We start from the raw sequence: 17,636 nt of genomic DNA, 5'->3' as shown, positions 1-17,636 counted from the left end.
TTAAAGAAGAAGCAGGAGGAAGAGGAGAAGAAGGAGGAAAAGGAGAAGCAGAAGGATAAGAAGAAAAGAAGGAAGAGGAGGAAGAAAAAGAGAAGGAAGAGAAAGAAGAGAAGCAGCAGCCCAGTTGTGGGGGTAACTGAATTTCATCACAAACTCTGTGTGCTCAATCCTTCCTTGAATGCAAGATGCCTTTCTTTTACATTAGTGGGTTTGAGCGTTCAGCATTCTGAAGACCCATGCTAAAACAATTCCCGAATATGAAAAGAATCTCCCTCTTCCAAGATATCTCTTTGGGGTATTATGTCATCATAATGTCATCTATGGGGTTGTGCTGTTTAAGACACATCTGTGTATGGAGATTGCTAATACACATAGTAATGTGGAATATTTCACTACCAGGAAATTTGTGCTCTCTCTGGATGTATTTACATTTTTCATTATTTGAACCTTATTTGCTGCTTTTGCTTTTATCTTTCTTATCAGAGGCCAGTATGTGAGGATTGAAACCTAAATTTCACTTAGTTTCTTTTCTGTGATCCTGTCAGAGTGTTTTGACCATTCATGCAGTAAATAATTATAAACAATCCATGTTGACTTGCAAAGACTGTTGGAGTTTATGTGTAACACAAAGACAATTAAGATGTGGTCTTATGCTCAATATACTGACCGTCTACCAAAATATCTTCCATGCTTTTAAAATGACAAACAAGTCTTACTTTTTATCGTTGGTAGAATCTACTCTTATGTAAAAGAATATAACAATATAGAAGTATCTAATTATCTATTTAATGAAATCTAAACATCTGTTTCTCCTCACTTCTGTTCCTGAACACTACCTGGGCATCTGGCATCTTTTCTGTGAAGCTGGGGCATCCAATGGTGGCTATTCCTGAACATGAATCTCTTGATTCTAAAGAGGTAAATGTTAAGATAAGACAGGGTTAGAGATCCACTTACCCGCTTTCATTTGATATTGGCTGTAGAAATAAGTCATTATTATTATTTTAAACATTTAATTATTTACTTGAGAAAGATAGATAAAAGGACAGAGAGAATGAGAGAATGGGTGTGCCAGGGTCTCTTGCCACGGCAAGTGAATTCTAGATGTATGCACCACTTTGTGCATATTGCTTTACCTGGGTATTGGAGAATCAAACTTGAGACATAAGATTTTGCAAGCAAGTGCCTTTAACCTCTCTAGTCTACAGTAATATTTTTAATATTGAAAAATTCATTATTTTGTGTGTGTGGAGAGTATGTGTGTAGTGTGTGGGACATGTGGTATATGCATGTGTGAGTGTAGATGTGAGTTCCGTGAGGAGAACAGAAAAAAACATTAGATGTCCTTCTTTTTTATTTATTTATTTATTTATTTATTTATTTATTTATTTATTTATTTATTTAAGAGCAACAGACCGAGAAAAAGAGGCTGAGAGAGAGAGAGAGAGAGAGAGAGAATGGGCGCGCCAGGGCTTCCAGCCACTGCAAACGAACTCCAGACACGTGCGCCCCTTGTGCATCTGGCTAACGTGGATCCTGGGGGAATCGAGCCTCTAACCGGGGTCCTTAGACTTCACAGGCAAGCGCTTAACCGCTAAGCCATCTCTCCAGCCCTTAGACGTCCTTCTTTTATTGCTCATCCACATGTTTATTTCATAGAGAAGGAATCTCGTCCTCAACATGGAGCTGCTGTTCATCAGTGTGCTTCCCTGCAGATGTGCGTGACCCATGCCTAGTTTTTTTTTTTTTTAACATGGATTCTGAGGAGCCAAACTTGGTGGTCTCTGGCCACAAAGGCCCTTGTGCTTACGCACCAAGTGTTCTTAATCACTGAGCCATCTCTTCACTCCATATTACATTGTTAAAAGAAATGCGGCCTGGAGAGATGGCTTATCGGTGGTCCCACGCACTGACACAAGCATGCAAGGTGGCTCCTGCACACAAGGGGACGCACATGTTTGGTGCTTGATTGCCACGGCTGGAGGCCCTGGTGCACCAATTCTTCCTCTCACTCTCTCGCTTTTTCTATCTTTCTCTTGCTTAAAATAAAACAAAAAGGCAGTCTGTTGGGCTTGCCTCATCAAAAAAAAAAAAAAAAAAAAAAAAAGAAAACTACTTGTTTCCACTGTGTTGTTCTGATAAGGCTTCTCAATATGAAGGTGTTAGTGGTGTTCCTTGTGTTTACATCACAATAATGAACCAAAGTCCCCTATGCCAACTGTCTGTTTCCCTTCAGTTCCATGGGTGCAAACTGTGTAGCTCACTTTCTAGAGGGTCAATGGATAAACTACAAAGGACACAGTATGCTTGGAGGCAGAGGAACTATACAGTGTCTTAGCTTCAGGGGTCAGGAAGATGACTCTCTACTTATAGAGCATCTCCTCACCTCCACCAGTAACATTCTGGAAGGTGGGATCTAGACAGAGCATAGCCAGCTCAATGATGGCCTCCCAATTTTATGCAAATGTTTACTTACTTTCATATTTTGAGCCCAAAATCGAAAACTAAATTTATTCCCCTCCTTTGATTTTTATAAAACTTATGCAAAACATTCTCTAAATGGTTCAATTTTGTGTTCAAAAGAAAGTATAATTGAACAATGTTTGCTTTTCTGTGTACCTTTTCAGATAAAATGGAAAAATATGAGAAAATGTGAATTTGAAAGAACTTATCTTGAAAAAGAGACTATATTCATTTAAAACACATTCATTTTAGATACCCTGACAAAAGAAACATGTTTTATATTAAACTTTCAAATGTAGAAAAAAAAACTATAAAACAAAGAAATGATAAAATTTCAAATAAAACTTGAATTTTCTGTTTCAAGGCATACTTGGATATAGTATATATTTTTCATAAACTGACATCCCTATTTTTTATAATTTTTTGTTTTGTTGAGATAGGGGTCATGCAGACCTGGTTAGTCTTTCCTTGCACTTGTGATGTAGCTGAGGGTGACCTTGAACTTATGATCTTCCTGCCTCTACCTCACAAGTGGAGAATTAAAAGAATGTGACACCATACCTGTCATTGTTATTATTATTATTATCATTATCAATCATTATTATTATTAGTGGTAGTAGTAGTAGTTTTGGGGATTGAACCTAGGGCCTTAGACATGGTAGGCCCTATTTCTAAACTACATCACTAGTCTTATATTTCTTCAAATTTTAACTTTTTCATACAAGATCAGCATTGCTTTCCTCTGCAACACTAGTGTAAACATATCAAGGCATTTTATAACTTGGTATACACTGATATATTTAGATAAATTTATTTTTAAGATAATAGTCTAAGATTATTAGTTCTTTGAATATGGGCATATGATAGATTTTTAACATGTACAGATACAGTGCTGTTATGAAAATAAAAATTATAGTAACTCATTCTACTAGGAGTATGTTTTAATACTTATACTCATGTACTGAGAATTATTATACTTGGAAATTAATTGAGAGATTACTGTATATTGAAAAAAAGTCATATACCTTATTTTAAATTTCAAAAACTAATCTCAGTTAAGAACTAATGCTATTATAGTTTTGCAGATGTGGAAACAGCCTGACAAAAGTCAGTCTATTGTCTAAAGTCAAATAGCTGGGAAGGGATTACACAATCAGTGTTTAAATTGAGATCTAACCTCCTGGGCTATTAAATGCTTTCTCATATGCCATCCATTATCTAAATTAAAGAAAAAAAAAACAACTTAATTTAGGTAAAGGTATTTTTGTATATTTCTCTATATTGTTTTCTTCAAAACAGGCTTTCACTCTCGCCAAAGATGACCTGGAATTCACTCTATAACCGCAGGTTGGCTTAACACACACAGTGATTCTCCTATCTCAGCTTCCTGAGTGCTGAGACTAAAAGCATGTATTACCACACTCAGCCATGTTTCTGTAACTTTATCTAAATGTCTATATTATGTAGCTCTTTTTATATTTTCTATCATATTTTAAATATTTGTCAACTTAAAATACTAGTCATTTTTCATTGCTTTGCATTTTTAAAATATCCGGTTTTATTTTTATTGATATTTTGCATTCTGCTTAATATTTATCAATTATTTTTTAAATAAAAACTCTGTTTACATATAAAAATATTAACTGTCAAAAACGTTAGAACTTTCAGTAGAAATGGTGGCAAATTATGTAAAATTTTTTAAAAAGACAAATATTTATTCCCCCAAATAGGAGAATGTTTGAATAAATTTTGCTATTTTCATGATAGGAATGTAACTGTCAAATATTATCTTTATTTAAAGCCAATTAGGTTTGGCTCAAATTCATGTAGGCTAGCATTACTTACTAACAGTATTTCTAAAATATGAGGCAAAATTGGTTTTTTATTTAAGCAACAAAAGCATTCAGTTCCAATAATGAATATTTAATTGAGAATTTCTGAATGTTAGGTAATATAAAATACTTTATGTTACATTAAAAATGTCAGATATAATATTTTTGTTTTTTTTACATCAAGTATGAAAACTGTAAACAAAATATAAAATTCAACTGGTGGATAAAATGTGAAAAATAATTTTGAATTAGATTTGGGGCATATAAACATGTCACAAAATAAGCTAAATTTTAACAATTGTGACACACATGGTTAGTATTAAAAGAAACAAATAATGAAGCAAATGCATATTTACATTCTACACTTTTAGAATGATGTATTTTATTTTATATCTTAGTGATATTGGGACTTATTGGAACAATATAACAACTTTTTGCAATATATTTTGTTTGTTTTGGGTTCTTTAGGATAACTCGCCAGTCACACTCCTCTCCTCCAACCCTTCCCCTGACCGCAGTTAAACCTTTCCACCCTCAGTATTCCAGCCCTTTAATTAAATTTTTATTATCCACTGTCCTTAAGCCTGCCCACCCATGTCCCTTTCTAGCTTCCTGGCCTTTACTGGCTCTAACTCCAGCACAGATACAAATGTAAAAACTTAAAACCATGATCTGAATTTGAAAGAGAACATGTGACATTGTCTTTTTGAGCCCAGCTTAGTTAACTGAATATAATATTTTCTAGATCCCTCCATTTTCCTGTAAATTCCATAATTTCATTTTTTCTTTACAGCTGAATAGGAGTTCATTGTGTATTGTGCCTCATCTTCATTATCCATTCATCAGTTGATGGGTGTCTGGGGCTTATTCCATTTCCTAGTTATTATGAATAAAGCAGCAATGAACATGGATGTGCAAGGTTCTCTATTGAAGGGTCTCCAGAGTTGGTATGTGCTCAGGTCTGGTCCTTTGGCACATGTCCAGGAGTGGTGAAGCTGGGTCATGGAGTTGATCCATTTTTTTGTTGCTTGAGAAATCTCCACAGTGATATCCACAATAATTATATCATTTTACATACTCATTATCAGAGAATAAAAGGCCACATCCATACCAGCATTTGTGTCATTTGATTTCTTGATGTTATCCATTCTGAGTAAAAAGGAATCTGGCAGTAGTATTAATTTGCATTTCCTGGGTTAAAGATGTTGAACATTTAAAAATATTTATTGCTCATTGGTATTTCTTCTTTCCAGTACCCTGTTCAGTTCCATAGCCTATTAGTTTTTTTTTAATATTAATGAACTTTACTACATAAACAAATCACACGTTGGTCATATTCACAGCAGGATATATTTTTGTAACACCTCTTTTCTACATTCCACTGAGATCCTCCTCAGTAGAGTGTTGGTATTCACTATGAGATCAGGAATGCATCAGTAGCTCTCTTGTGTGGTGAAGGGACAACACCTCAGGATACTCCTTGCCATCCTGTGGCTCTTACGATCTTTCTGTCACTATTCTGCAATGTTACCTGAGATTTGGCAGGTGTTTTGAAAATCTATGTTAGTGTTGAGCTGTCTGTGACCTCTGGCTTGCTGCTTTAATGACTTATGACCGTCCTCTGTGTCGACCACCATCTCCCTGGAGAAGGTTGTCAAGATAGCAGTGAGAAGCGCACTTATGTTTAAATCTACACTTCCTGTGTAATGTCTCCTGGGCTTTGGCTGATGTGATGGAGGGGGCTCTTCCTGAGGTAGCCAGTTGCCTAACTTCTTTTCTTGTCATATTAATGGATCTTGGTTCTCCCTGGATTTTACTGCCATCTGTAAAACAACAACAACAACAACATAAGAAAAAGCAGATTCTCCAACCTTGAGACTCATTGATTAAAGGATAGAAGCATAGTTATTTATGAACTTTAAAAAGTATATTTTATTTACTTAAGAGACAGGAAGAAGAAGACGAGAGAGAGAGAGAGAGAGAGAGAGAGAGAGAGAGCGCTAGTGTGGGCACCCCAAGGCAAACAAACTCCAGACACAAGCACTTTGTGTGGGTACTGGGAACTTAAACCTAGGCCATCAGGCTTTGCAAGCAAGGCCCTTTAACTGCTGAGCCATTTATGCAGCCCTTTTGGTGGGTATAGCCACTCTTCTTAGCCAAAGACCAGTGGGAACTTCTCTCTGGAGTGTGTGATCTTTCTATCCATAGGATTCTGACTTGGTTCTCAGTACTAGGTATGCTTTTTCTCCTACTAAGCAGATGTCATATCCAATCAGAGAGCCTTTGAATACCTGCACAGGCTGTATGCCACTATGGCCGAAATGTCTACATATTGCCTGGCTTGTTGATTTTTGCAGCTTGTAGGAACCCCTAGCTGTTCACACTGTTGGTTGGCCTTATCCCCTAGTGGCTTGCCTAGCATTTTCTAGCATTAAGAGGGCTAGCCAGCAGGGACCAATATAGTCCATTTCTGATTGAGTTGTTTGATTTCATATAGTTTAATTTTTTGACTTGTTTGTATATCCTATATATTAATCCTCTATTAGGTATATTATTAGCAAAGTTTTTTTCTATGTAGGTGGCTTCTTCTCTAAATTAACTATTTAATAACTGCAAAGTTTTTTAATTTCATCAACTCATATTTGTTGATGATTAGCCCTATTTCCTTTAATCAGAAAGTCTTTGCCTATCCCTATATGTTGAATTGTTTCACCTACATTTTCCTCTATCAGCTTCAGAGTTTCAGGTCTGTTGTTAAGGTCTTTAATTCATCTGGAGTTGACTCTTATGCATGGAGAGGTAAAGATTTAATTTTATTCTTCTGCATATAAATATCCTGTTTTCCAAGCATCACTTGTTAAAGAGGCAGTCTTTTCACTAGTATATATTTTTTTTTGGCATTTTTATCAACAAACAGGTGACTGTAGCTGTATGTTCACATACAGCCTTTGATAGGGATTTCTTTAATCTGCAGATTACAGGTGATAAGAGACATTTTCACAATATTGATTCTTCCTGTCCAGGAGCATGGGAGTTCTTTTCATCTCCTAGTGTCTTCTTCCATTTCTCTCTTGAATGTTCTAAGTGTTTCACTGTGGATATCTTTCACTTCTATGGTTACGTTCATTCCAATACATTTTTGAGGCAATAATAAATAAGAACGTTTCCCTAATTTCATGTGCAGCATATTTGTTATTGGTATATCAGAAGGGTACTGATTTCTTTGTATTAACTTGGTATCCTGCTATTTTGCTGAAAATGTTTATCAATTGTAACAGTTTTCCTGGTAGGGTCCTTAGGGTCTCTTACATTTAGAATTACATCTTCTGTGTAAAAATATGATTCCTTCCTTTCATATTTGTATCCTTTTAAGTTCCTTCTCTTTTCTAACTGCTATAGCTAAAATTTCCAATATTAGATGTATTGAAAAAGAATGAATAAAGTGGACACTTGTCTTGCTTATGATTTTAGTAAAAATGCTTCATGTTTCTCCCTCCTTACTATAATGTTGACTATAGATTTATCATATATATTTTATGTTGAGATATAATCTTTCTATTTCCAATGTCTTTAGAACTTTTTTTCATGAACGAATGTAGGATTGTGTCAAATGTCTTTTCTGAATCTATTGAGATAATGTGACTTTTGTTCTTGGGTGCATTTATATATAGTATATTAAACTTGTTACCATATGTTGCATATTTCATCTCTCAGATAAAACTGACATGATCATGGTGAGTGATCTTTTTGTTTTGTTACTATATTCTATTGGAAAATATTTTATTGTGAATTTTTAGATCTTTGTTCTTAAGGAATAATGGTCTAAAATTATCCTTTGTAGGTATAAGTGTCTTTATCTGATTTTGGTGTTTGGTAAGACAGGCTTTATTAAAGGAGTTTGACAGTATGTCTTCATTTCCTAGTTTAATGGAATAATGTGAGAATCATTGGTGTTTGTTCTTCTTTGAAGATATGAAGGTCTTTCAAGTTGCAAACTTCCTACCACTTCTTGACCCATATATTTCACCCAAACTCTGTTATTCATTGAGCTCTATTAGTAAGAGCAGAGAAAACTGTCTATTTCTGTAAAGCAGTCCATAATCCTCAAGGATTAAAGCTCTTGTTTCCATACCTGGTGCAAATAAAAAAAATTATGAGGGATGGAGGTATGGCTTAGCAGTTAAGGTGCTAGCTTGCAAAGCCAAAGGACCCAGGTTCGATTCCCCAGGACTCTTGTAAGCTGGACGCACAAGGTGGTGCAAATGTCTGGAGTTTGCCGGCAGCAGCTGGAGGTCCTAGCACACCCATTCTCTCCCTCTCTCTCCCTCTTTGTCTCTCTTCCTCCTCCTCCTCTTTCTCTCTGTCAAATAAATAAAAATAAAATTTATAAAATTATTTTTAAAACAGAATTTTGAAATGATTGCATCATTGAATTACCCTCTTGGTTTTCTTTCATTTCCCAATGATAATAGTTTTTCTTGCTTACTACCACAATCTGATATCTAGACTCCATTCCTGCTATTGGTAACTAGCTTTGTTTTCCTTCATTTTTTTTTTTTATTGACAACTTTCAGGATTGTAAACAATATCCCATGGTAATTCCCTCCCTCCTCTCATTTTCCCCTTTGAAACTCCACTCTCCATCATATTCCCTCACCCTCTCAATCAGTCTCTCTTTTATTTTGATGTCATGATCTTTTATTTCCTATTATGATGGTCTTGTATAGGTACTGTCAGACACTGTGAGATCATGGATATCCAGGCCACTTTGTGTCTGGAAGAGTGCATTGTAAACAGTCCTTTCCTTCCTTTCGCTCTTGCATTCTTTCTGTCACCTTTCCTACAATAGACCCTGAGCTATGGAAGGTGTGACAGAGATATTTCAGGACTGAGCACTCCTCTGTCACTTCTCAGCACCATGGTGCAGTGTGAGTCATTCTAAGTCACTGCCATCTGAAAAAAGATGGCTCTCTAACAAAGTGAGAGTAGTATTAAGGTATGGGTATAAACATTAAGAGAAGTGTTTATTGGGCAGTTTGGTGAGCATAGTACATACATTTAGCCAGACAGCAGCAGATGTTACACCCCTAGGGTTTATGACTACCCCTATTGTAGGTTTTTAGTATCAGGGTTGTATTCCCTCCCATGGAGCAGGCCTCCAGTCAAATTAGGGGGCGGTTGGTTTCCCCCATAACATATGTCACTATTGCACCCATTGACTAATTTGGTCTGGCTGGCCAAACATAAGGCTTGCAAAGTCCACTGTTGGGCATCTTCACTGGTGATTTCACTCTCTCCCATTGAACTGCATGCAGTGTGGCTTTTTTCCAGCTTTTGATCACCTGGTCTATGAGGAGAAGGTTTTCAGCTCAGTTCCAGCAGGATTTCTCAATGACCTTAAAGCCCAACCAAGTATGTGGGGTGTTCAGCAACAGGGTCTTACCATCTATTTCTGGTGGGAAACCAAGGGCCTTGGCAACAGACTGTAATGTTTTGGGGGCATCAGGGACCTCCCTGGATAACAACTCACTGGAAGGTATCCTATCCCTGGCCCTGAAAATCTTATAATAACAATATATGGCTCCTGAGTGTTCCATTGTCCAAAAAAGTATTTTTCAATATGATTTATTTATATCCTCCTAGATTTTGATTAGCTCTCCCTCCACCTTTCCTTTACTCAGTCTCTTCCCCTGACCTTACTTAGGCCTTTTCACTCGCATTAATCTGTGCCTCTACTTACATATATACAATACCATTTTCTTAAGTACTTCCTTCCTCCCTTTCTATTCCCTTTATATCTCCTTTCTGTCTTAGTGGCCTCTGCTACTGAGTTTTGTTCCTACTCACATAGAAGTCCAATAACTAACTAGCTTTTAAAATTAACTCAGCAACTTATAAAGAACAGAAGACCAAGAAATTTTATTTGAAGAAATAGTGGGGGAATGCAGTACATGGAAGCTGTGGGCTACTTGAGCTAGATTGCCCAACAGCATTAGGTTACTGTTTGGGCTTCTTTTTATTTGGTCTAAGAGAAGGCAGAGGGGGCTTAATGCAGATGATTTTCTGTTTTGATTAACAAGCTTGGATTTTGTAAGCTTTTTTCTGCCATACACAGCCTTTCCCATGATGCATCTGATTTTCCTCCAGTGTGCACCCTGAGCATGCATAGACATATTGTAGTAAATAAGTGATATAAGAACAGTTTACCTTACTGTACATGAGCAAAAAACTGGTTCAGGATGGATTGTCCCTTTATCTTTGCTGCCTGGATATGTTTCAAAAGGCAGGTTGCCAAGGAGGTGCTAAGGCAGGATCCATCTACAGCATCATATGGAGTGGTGTATATACCCAGCAGCTCTCTGCTGGTGGGAGACTCAGGTTGCAAGGTACATTGTTATGAAAGGGGTCTGTGTTTTTCCCAAGCCAAATGAAATCCTATATCACCATGCTATCTCACTACTTGCTTGGCTGCAAATGCCTTGACATGTTTTTAAGTCTCTGCAAGTGACTCAAATGTGCATAGCGAAATCAATCATTTAATTATGAATACATATGAAACTAAAAGGAGCGGATCATTAAAAAGATATGCCAATGGGGTATTTTCAGTTATTTAAAAGTTGGGCTCCATGATATACATGCACTTTAACTGTGGCAGACTGATTTTGCAATAACTGCTTTAGGGTGAAAGTCACTACAATTTTCTTTTTAAATCTAAAGCTTTCTCCTCCATGATTTTCCACATAAGCATTTGAAAATTGCTTAGGCTGAGTTTGGGGATAGTACTTATTGTACTGAATCAGAAACCTTAAGACATATGAAGCAATGCTTTATTTTTAGTTTATAACACACACACACACACACACACACACACATTATACACATACTTAGTCATGAAAGAGGCTACATGTAAACAGATGAGCTTCCTACATAATCAGTTTGAATACTGATCATTGTCAGTTGGTTGAAAAAGTTTTGAAGAGAGTCACAATGTTCACACTGATTTAGTAATCTTCAAATAGGTGAATATTTAATACTCTGGAGCAAGTATATGCTACATGCCTCAGATAAATAATTTTTGAGGGAATTATTAAGAATAAACTTGTATTCTAGTAGCAATAGTTATTTCTAATAATATTTATAATGACTTGCAAATTCTGCATAATGTGTGACTCCTTTGATCCATAGCATTCTGCAACTCACTTCTCTTTCTTCAGGATTAATAATGAAAGTCACACTGCAAAGTGAGATATGAAACTGGCCTTCCCACTTCCCATCTCTTGATGCATGATGCTCTAGGATGGTTTCTTTTAAATTGATTCCAAAGCATGATTAGATGCATTTGATTCACTTTAAGCAACACAAAAATGCCATAAAATCCATTATTATCCAGCTTTCATAATAATATTTTTGTGATACTGGGGATTGAACAAAAGCTCTGCAAATGCTACGCATGTACAGCCTAGCCACATCCCCAGGCTTCCTCCTGCTTCTTATTATTTCTTTATCACAAATTTTGATAAATATTTAAGATCTGTAAAGACTATAATTGTAATAGCAAATTAACCATGATTGATTTGAACTTTGTGGTCTATATGGCTTTTATTTTCATTTTATTTTGAATTTCAGAACATCTATTGGTAGAAGATCTTCTTCTAGATGAGCATAGAAATGGAAATATAAGTAATTTGTTCATAGAAGCTATTCTTATATTCTGATTTGATTGCAGAGTAAAAATGAAAATATAAAAAAAGTCCACTCTATTTGCTTCAGGCAATTTTTCCAAACTATTATTTCTCAAACAACCTTTGATAAATCATAGACAGCTCAGAATTCCAGGTGATACTTTGAGAGAAGAACTTGAAATTTGGATTATTACTTGATGATTTTTAGATAGACAAGTTGTGCTAAAGAACTAGAGAAATTTTTCTTACGAAAATAAATTCACCTTCTATGGGCCGCTAAATGGACAGCCACCTAGTCATTCTGATGGCCATTTATACCCTAGTGTTTAATGTCAGTGAGGCTATCAAAACGACTTTCCTGTCATTTATTCCCTGTCATAAGCCTCTATTAAGGGAATATAATTTCTTATTTTTAAACCTACATTTCCTCTTGTAAAACTAATGTACATATTAAAACATTTATAGAATGTGATGTACATCATGGGCAATCCATTAATATTGCAAATACAGGGAGAATTTTCACTATAAAACTAATCAACTATGTATGTTTGCTAGTTATAATAAGTCACTTAATTCCCAACTAAGAGGAATTGCTGTATCACTTATAACACATAGTTCTTCCTAAAGCTTCCAAAAAATTGAGATAACCATCTGTGTCTTTCTTTACTCCAGAGAAAGAAATATCTTTAGGACAGTAGGTAGGCTTTAGCAGAAAATAGGAGATTATTGTCCCTGGGGACTAGGAGAGAGGAATACCAAGTTCCTTAGATGATTATACTCAAAACGAACTATTAAAACCTTGGCAAAGACTTTCCTGTAGCTAACAAACAGCACTCATAAGAATTTATAGATGATTCCAAGAGAATAAAAAATGCTGCCACCAGTTTTCTAAAATGCATGGTTCAGGAAACTGAAGGCAAGGAAAATTCATTTCATAGAGTCCCAGGCAGAATCAAACTCTTATTTCTAATTTCCATTTGTCTTTAGATTTGAAAGGAAAACGTTCTAGAACTGAAATCTGAGAATCTATTGACCAGACAACTGAAGAAACAGGTCTCGATTATTGCTGTCCTAAGAACTCAGTTGTTAGTTGTCTCTATCAATGGGGGGTGCAAGAGTTTGACAAGTTTGTGGACATTCCCCCAAGTCCTCCCAACAAAGATAAGGTGTACAATGCAGTGAGCTGTGAAACTAAAGTCATAAAGCACTAAAAGTTACTCATCATCATCTGTTCTTCCTCTTCCCCTCCTCTTTTTCTGTCACCATAGCTTGGATGATGGGCATGGAGGCCTACAGAGAAGGGCCCTGCTAAGCAGATATCAGGTTGTTTATAACTCAGATCCAAGTAGAGACCCTGAGTTCATTATACTTATATTCTCTAAGACTTGAATGTTGTATGGCTATTGGCTTATGGATAATAAATTTAACAGCAGGTTTATACTTCTATACCAATGTTGATGGTTACATACATGTGCAAAGTACACAAAATATTTTGGAAGAAAAATAAAACATAGTATGAATGTGTATATATATATATATTTGGAAATGGCTTTGGGTAAGTACATGTGGAATCTGGCATGAGTGTAGATCATTTTTCTTTCATTTATCAGGAAAATGTATGTGTTTTTGTTGCTGTATTAAGAGATTTGAAGAAGCCCATTTATACAGCACATGCTTGAAGGAACTATGCAACTTTTATTGTTTGTTTTATCCTTTCTATAATATTGGCTTAAAGTTTTATAGGGCCACACTTACTTATTAACCAAAGTTAATTCTAAACAAAGGAATTGGAGTTTAATTCTCCTTGGAATTATGATTTCAAAGTCTCTTAATTAAGTTCATTCCTACTTATATTTTCTTAAAGCCCTAATAAGTGTGATGCATATTGGTGAATAAAATACCTAGCCTGCTCATTTGAAGATAAGGAATTACTTATTTTATCATCTTCATCTTTATTAAATGTTTACCTTTGGTTCTTCCATGTTATGTCATTCTTTATACTGAGAATGGCAAAAACAACATAGAAACTTCATACTGTGTCCCAGATGGGGGCTGTACCTGCTACCTACCTGATGTATCATACATCTTTTCTTAGCAGATGCTGAATTGTAGTGAGAACATGAGCTTGATTTCCCAGTGGATCAGAACTGAGAACTTATACTGAAACTGTGCTTGAGCTAGCTATTCTGCTTCACCCTGACTTAGTCATTCATGGCTATTCATGGGTACAACTCCAAGCCACAGGGCTCACAATCTCTACTTCTTCTCCCCATTATCTAGCCCAGTGAAAAACAGAAAAGAGCTGCCTATGAAAAAACACCTGGCTTCTTTTATTCTCCACTGACCATTTTGGCATGTTATGCATTGGCATCTGGAAATAGAATGTTCTAGTCGTTTCTTCCATTGTCATTCTATCACAATGTTCTATCAGAATGGTGCTTTGGAAATCAATTTCTTATTTTATTTATTCTGCCGTGACTTCATAGCTGCAAACATCCATCTTCACTGAGTTAAGTTTATCTTATCTGTTCCAGTCAGTCTTACTACATCATCTAGGAACACACAGAAAAGGAATGAGTAAGTAAATTATCAGGATCACTTTTCTACCATATAGTAACCATATAAAGCCAAGAAAATCAGTACATAAATAGGCAAGTAAGAGGTCCTATGCTATGTCTAGTTTTAGCCATGTACCAGTTTATAAAACCTCAGATTTAATTTAATCCCTACTCATGCTATCTTCTTGTTTTAGATATTACATTTTAGGGGATGTTGCACTCAATATACAGAAAAGGCAAGGTTAAAGTCAAGATACTGAAGGATGAGTAGTTGGTAGTATATAGTATGCAACTCCATAAGACTACGCCAGCCCTTCTAAGCTATCATGACCATTGGTAGGAAACCAGAGCTGATCTGTTGAGCTCTCCAGAGGCTGGAATCATGTGTATAGCTGTACAGATTTATTATAGAAACTATTTATATGAAATACTATGTTCACCTATTAATGTGTAATTTTCAGTTGTAATTTTAAATGTTTTCATCTCTATCAATCTATTGTTTTATTTTGCAGTAATGAAGTTGGAGCAGAAGTGAAAACACAGGCTGTAGAAGATGTATGGAATGCTGTTGTTAACCACTTGCTAGATTTAACTCATCTTTTTGAGAATGAGCTATAGTACATCAGAGAAGCTAAAAAATGTTTGCTGCTGACATACATCACAGTCTACTACGAAACCTAGAATAGGAGAGATTTACCTGCAGCTTTTCACACTGCTGCTCAAGCCTTTAATGCCTTCTAATAAGCTGACAGCAATACAAATACCCCTACATCTAGTAACTAAATAAAGAAGAACCATAGGTCAATACAAAATGGCTATGATTATTGTTTTCAAACACCGGTTTTATGTAGTGCATATATATAGCTAACTGAGTCAGATTCTAATAGTTTTGCTTCAGTCATACACATTGAAAGGGAAAATAACATCTTTTTAAAAGAATCTGTGTATCCACCTGTTTTCAGAGGAAAAAAAATGAGAAAATTGGTATTGTACATATCACATGATGTCTTTCTAAAGTATTGAGTTTCTTTAAGGGCAGACTTTGTACTGGACACTACAAGGATGATGTCCAGTATGTCGCTGACATGTCTTGAATAACCATCTCTCTGCACATGGCTTATGGTTCATCATTCTGAATGGTACTTCACAGTTCATTTGTTCTTATAATCTTGGGAACACTAAAAAGTCAATAGAGCAAACCCACAATGGGGTGACAGTACTGGGAGCCCAGCAGAATCACACCTGATGCCTATTATTTAGTTCCTCATCATCATCCAAGTACTTGGTCTTAGTGTGCTCTAGTGATTTCCTTCTGTGTACTGGGGAAGCCTAGGATAATACCCACCAAGGAAGATCCCACAGCAGTTCCCAACAGTGAACTTACAAAGATGGACACATCTATATGGTTCAGTCAAACTAGTAAGTGGGAAAGACAGACATACAGGTAATCTGAGTCTAAGATCTTTGTTCATTCATTCATTCAGATTTTTGATTCATTTATTTATGTGTATGCCTATGTGTTTCTGTGTGTAGATGGGTGGGTACGCATGTTACAGTGAGCATATGGAGGTGAGAGAATAACTCTCAGGAGTCTGTTCTCCATCTTGAGTATCCTTTGCTGGTGCAAATGATCTGCCATACTGGAAATGAACATCAGACTAACTGGATCATGAGCTTTGGATTCTCCTGGCCCCAACTCCTGTGGTCATAGTGCATTGGGATGACAGATGTATGTGCCACTTTGCATATGGATGAAGAATTGAACCTGGGCTGGCAGACTTTGCAAGCAAGCACCTTGTGCATTTCCCCCAGCCATCAATTGTTCACTTTTTCCTCATTTATAAGTTGTTGACTTTATCATACTATCCAGATCATGGCTAATTATGCTCATAAGTTCTGGAAAATCCTCTTTTGTGTATATTTTTTAATTTATGACTAGTATTTGTAATTATTTCTATTTCACTTGCTGGTGGCAAATACTTTCATATGTTTTATGTTTATTTTTGCTTACACATGTTTTGAAGGTGTGAACTGTTTCAATGGAACCTGTCTTTAATAAACATAAAGGATATTGCTTACATTGTTTCTCAGAGTGCTATCTATATGAGGCACTACCACTTATATTTCTACCAACAATACATTAAGAAAACTTGTCCATCACCTTTGAACACCTGGCCTTTCAAACATTTGTTTATACTGTCACTAAAAACTAACTCAATATGAGAAGTTTATTTTAATATGTATCCTTTAAGTCTTATATTTTCAAATGCTTGTATATTTTTCAATCTATCTACTTATTCATTCATTCATTTATTTATTTTTGCTTTGACAAAATATCTGACTAAACAATGTAAGGAAAGACAGATTTTATCTCATAGTTTCAGGAATTTTAGTGGAGAGTCCCATTGGTTAGAGGCTAGAGCATGCAAACCAGGACAAATCACTTTATTTCACACAGGGGCAGGAAACAGAGAGAAAGAAATGAATGAGGTGTACCAGTCAAAGCAATGCTTGTCATGGTCCACTGTCACAAAGCCCTACCTGCTCAAGCTCCACAACCCACCCAAGTCGCACCAGCATCCAGCATATGAGCCTGTGGGGGCATTTCATACTCTACCCATGCCTGTGTACACCCTCTAACTGATAGCAGTTGTCAGTCAAATATTATTGCCCTCGTTCAAAGGTAAAAGCCGAGAACTTTTCTTTGACTAAATCCTAAATATCTGAACGAAAATCAAGTACATCTAAATATCATGTTTTTTTGTTAAAAAATATTTTCATTTATTTGAGGGATAAAAAAAAAAGGTAGCGAAAAAGAGAGAGAGGGAGGGAGAGAGAGAGAAAGTGAATATTGCCATGTCTGGCTTTCCATAGGTGCTGGGGAGTGGTCAGATTTGCAAGCAAGTGCCTTTAATTACTGAGTCATCTCTCCAGCTCTGAACATCGTTTGGTAATGCATGTGTTCAGCAGGTCAACAAAGCCCCGTCTAAATATGAAGATAGGAGGACTTAGTGTTGTTTTTTAGGAGAACATGGAGCATACTTACACATTGATGGACATGGAATTCAGTGATATGAAGAGACTGAAGTACAAAGGATATC

At 36.0% G+C, this 17,636-nt stretch overlaps 1 protein-coding gene across 8 annotated transcripts in view; it reads left to right on the top strand.

Annotated features, from left to right (window-relative positions):
• The window catches only part of LOC101613198 (muscular LMNA interacting protein), a 137,653-nt gene extending 121,040 nt beyond the window's left edge, over window positions 1–16,613 (top strand). For 6 of the 8 annotated variants that reach the window (XM_045157798.1, XM_045157799.1, XM_045157797.1 and 3 more), the window contains 2 exons: window positions 865–918; window positions 15,048–16,613. In XM_045157798.1, the coding sequence (XP_045013733.1) occupies window positions 865–918; window positions 15,048–15,050 (57 nt within the window). In that variant the 3' untranslated portion in view covers window positions 15,051–16,613. The remainder of the gene's footprint in view (window positions 1–864; window positions 919–15,047) is intronic. The other 2 variants (XM_045157800.1, XM_045157794.1) reach the window with 1 other exon arrangement.
• The last annotated feature ends 1,023 nt before the right edge of the window (window positions 16,614–17,636 follow it).

The sequence above is a fragment of the Jaculus jaculus genome, chromosome 8 (genome assembly GCF_020740685.1).
Source record: "Jaculus jaculus isolate mJacJac1 chromosome 8, mJacJac1.mat.Y.cur, whole genome shotgun sequence".
In the NCBI taxonomy this organism is placed as follows: Eukaryota; Metazoa; Chordata; class Mammalia; order Rodentia; family Dipodidae; genus Jaculus; species Jaculus jaculus.
This window is presented reverse-complemented; position numbering and strand designations above follow the sequence as displayed.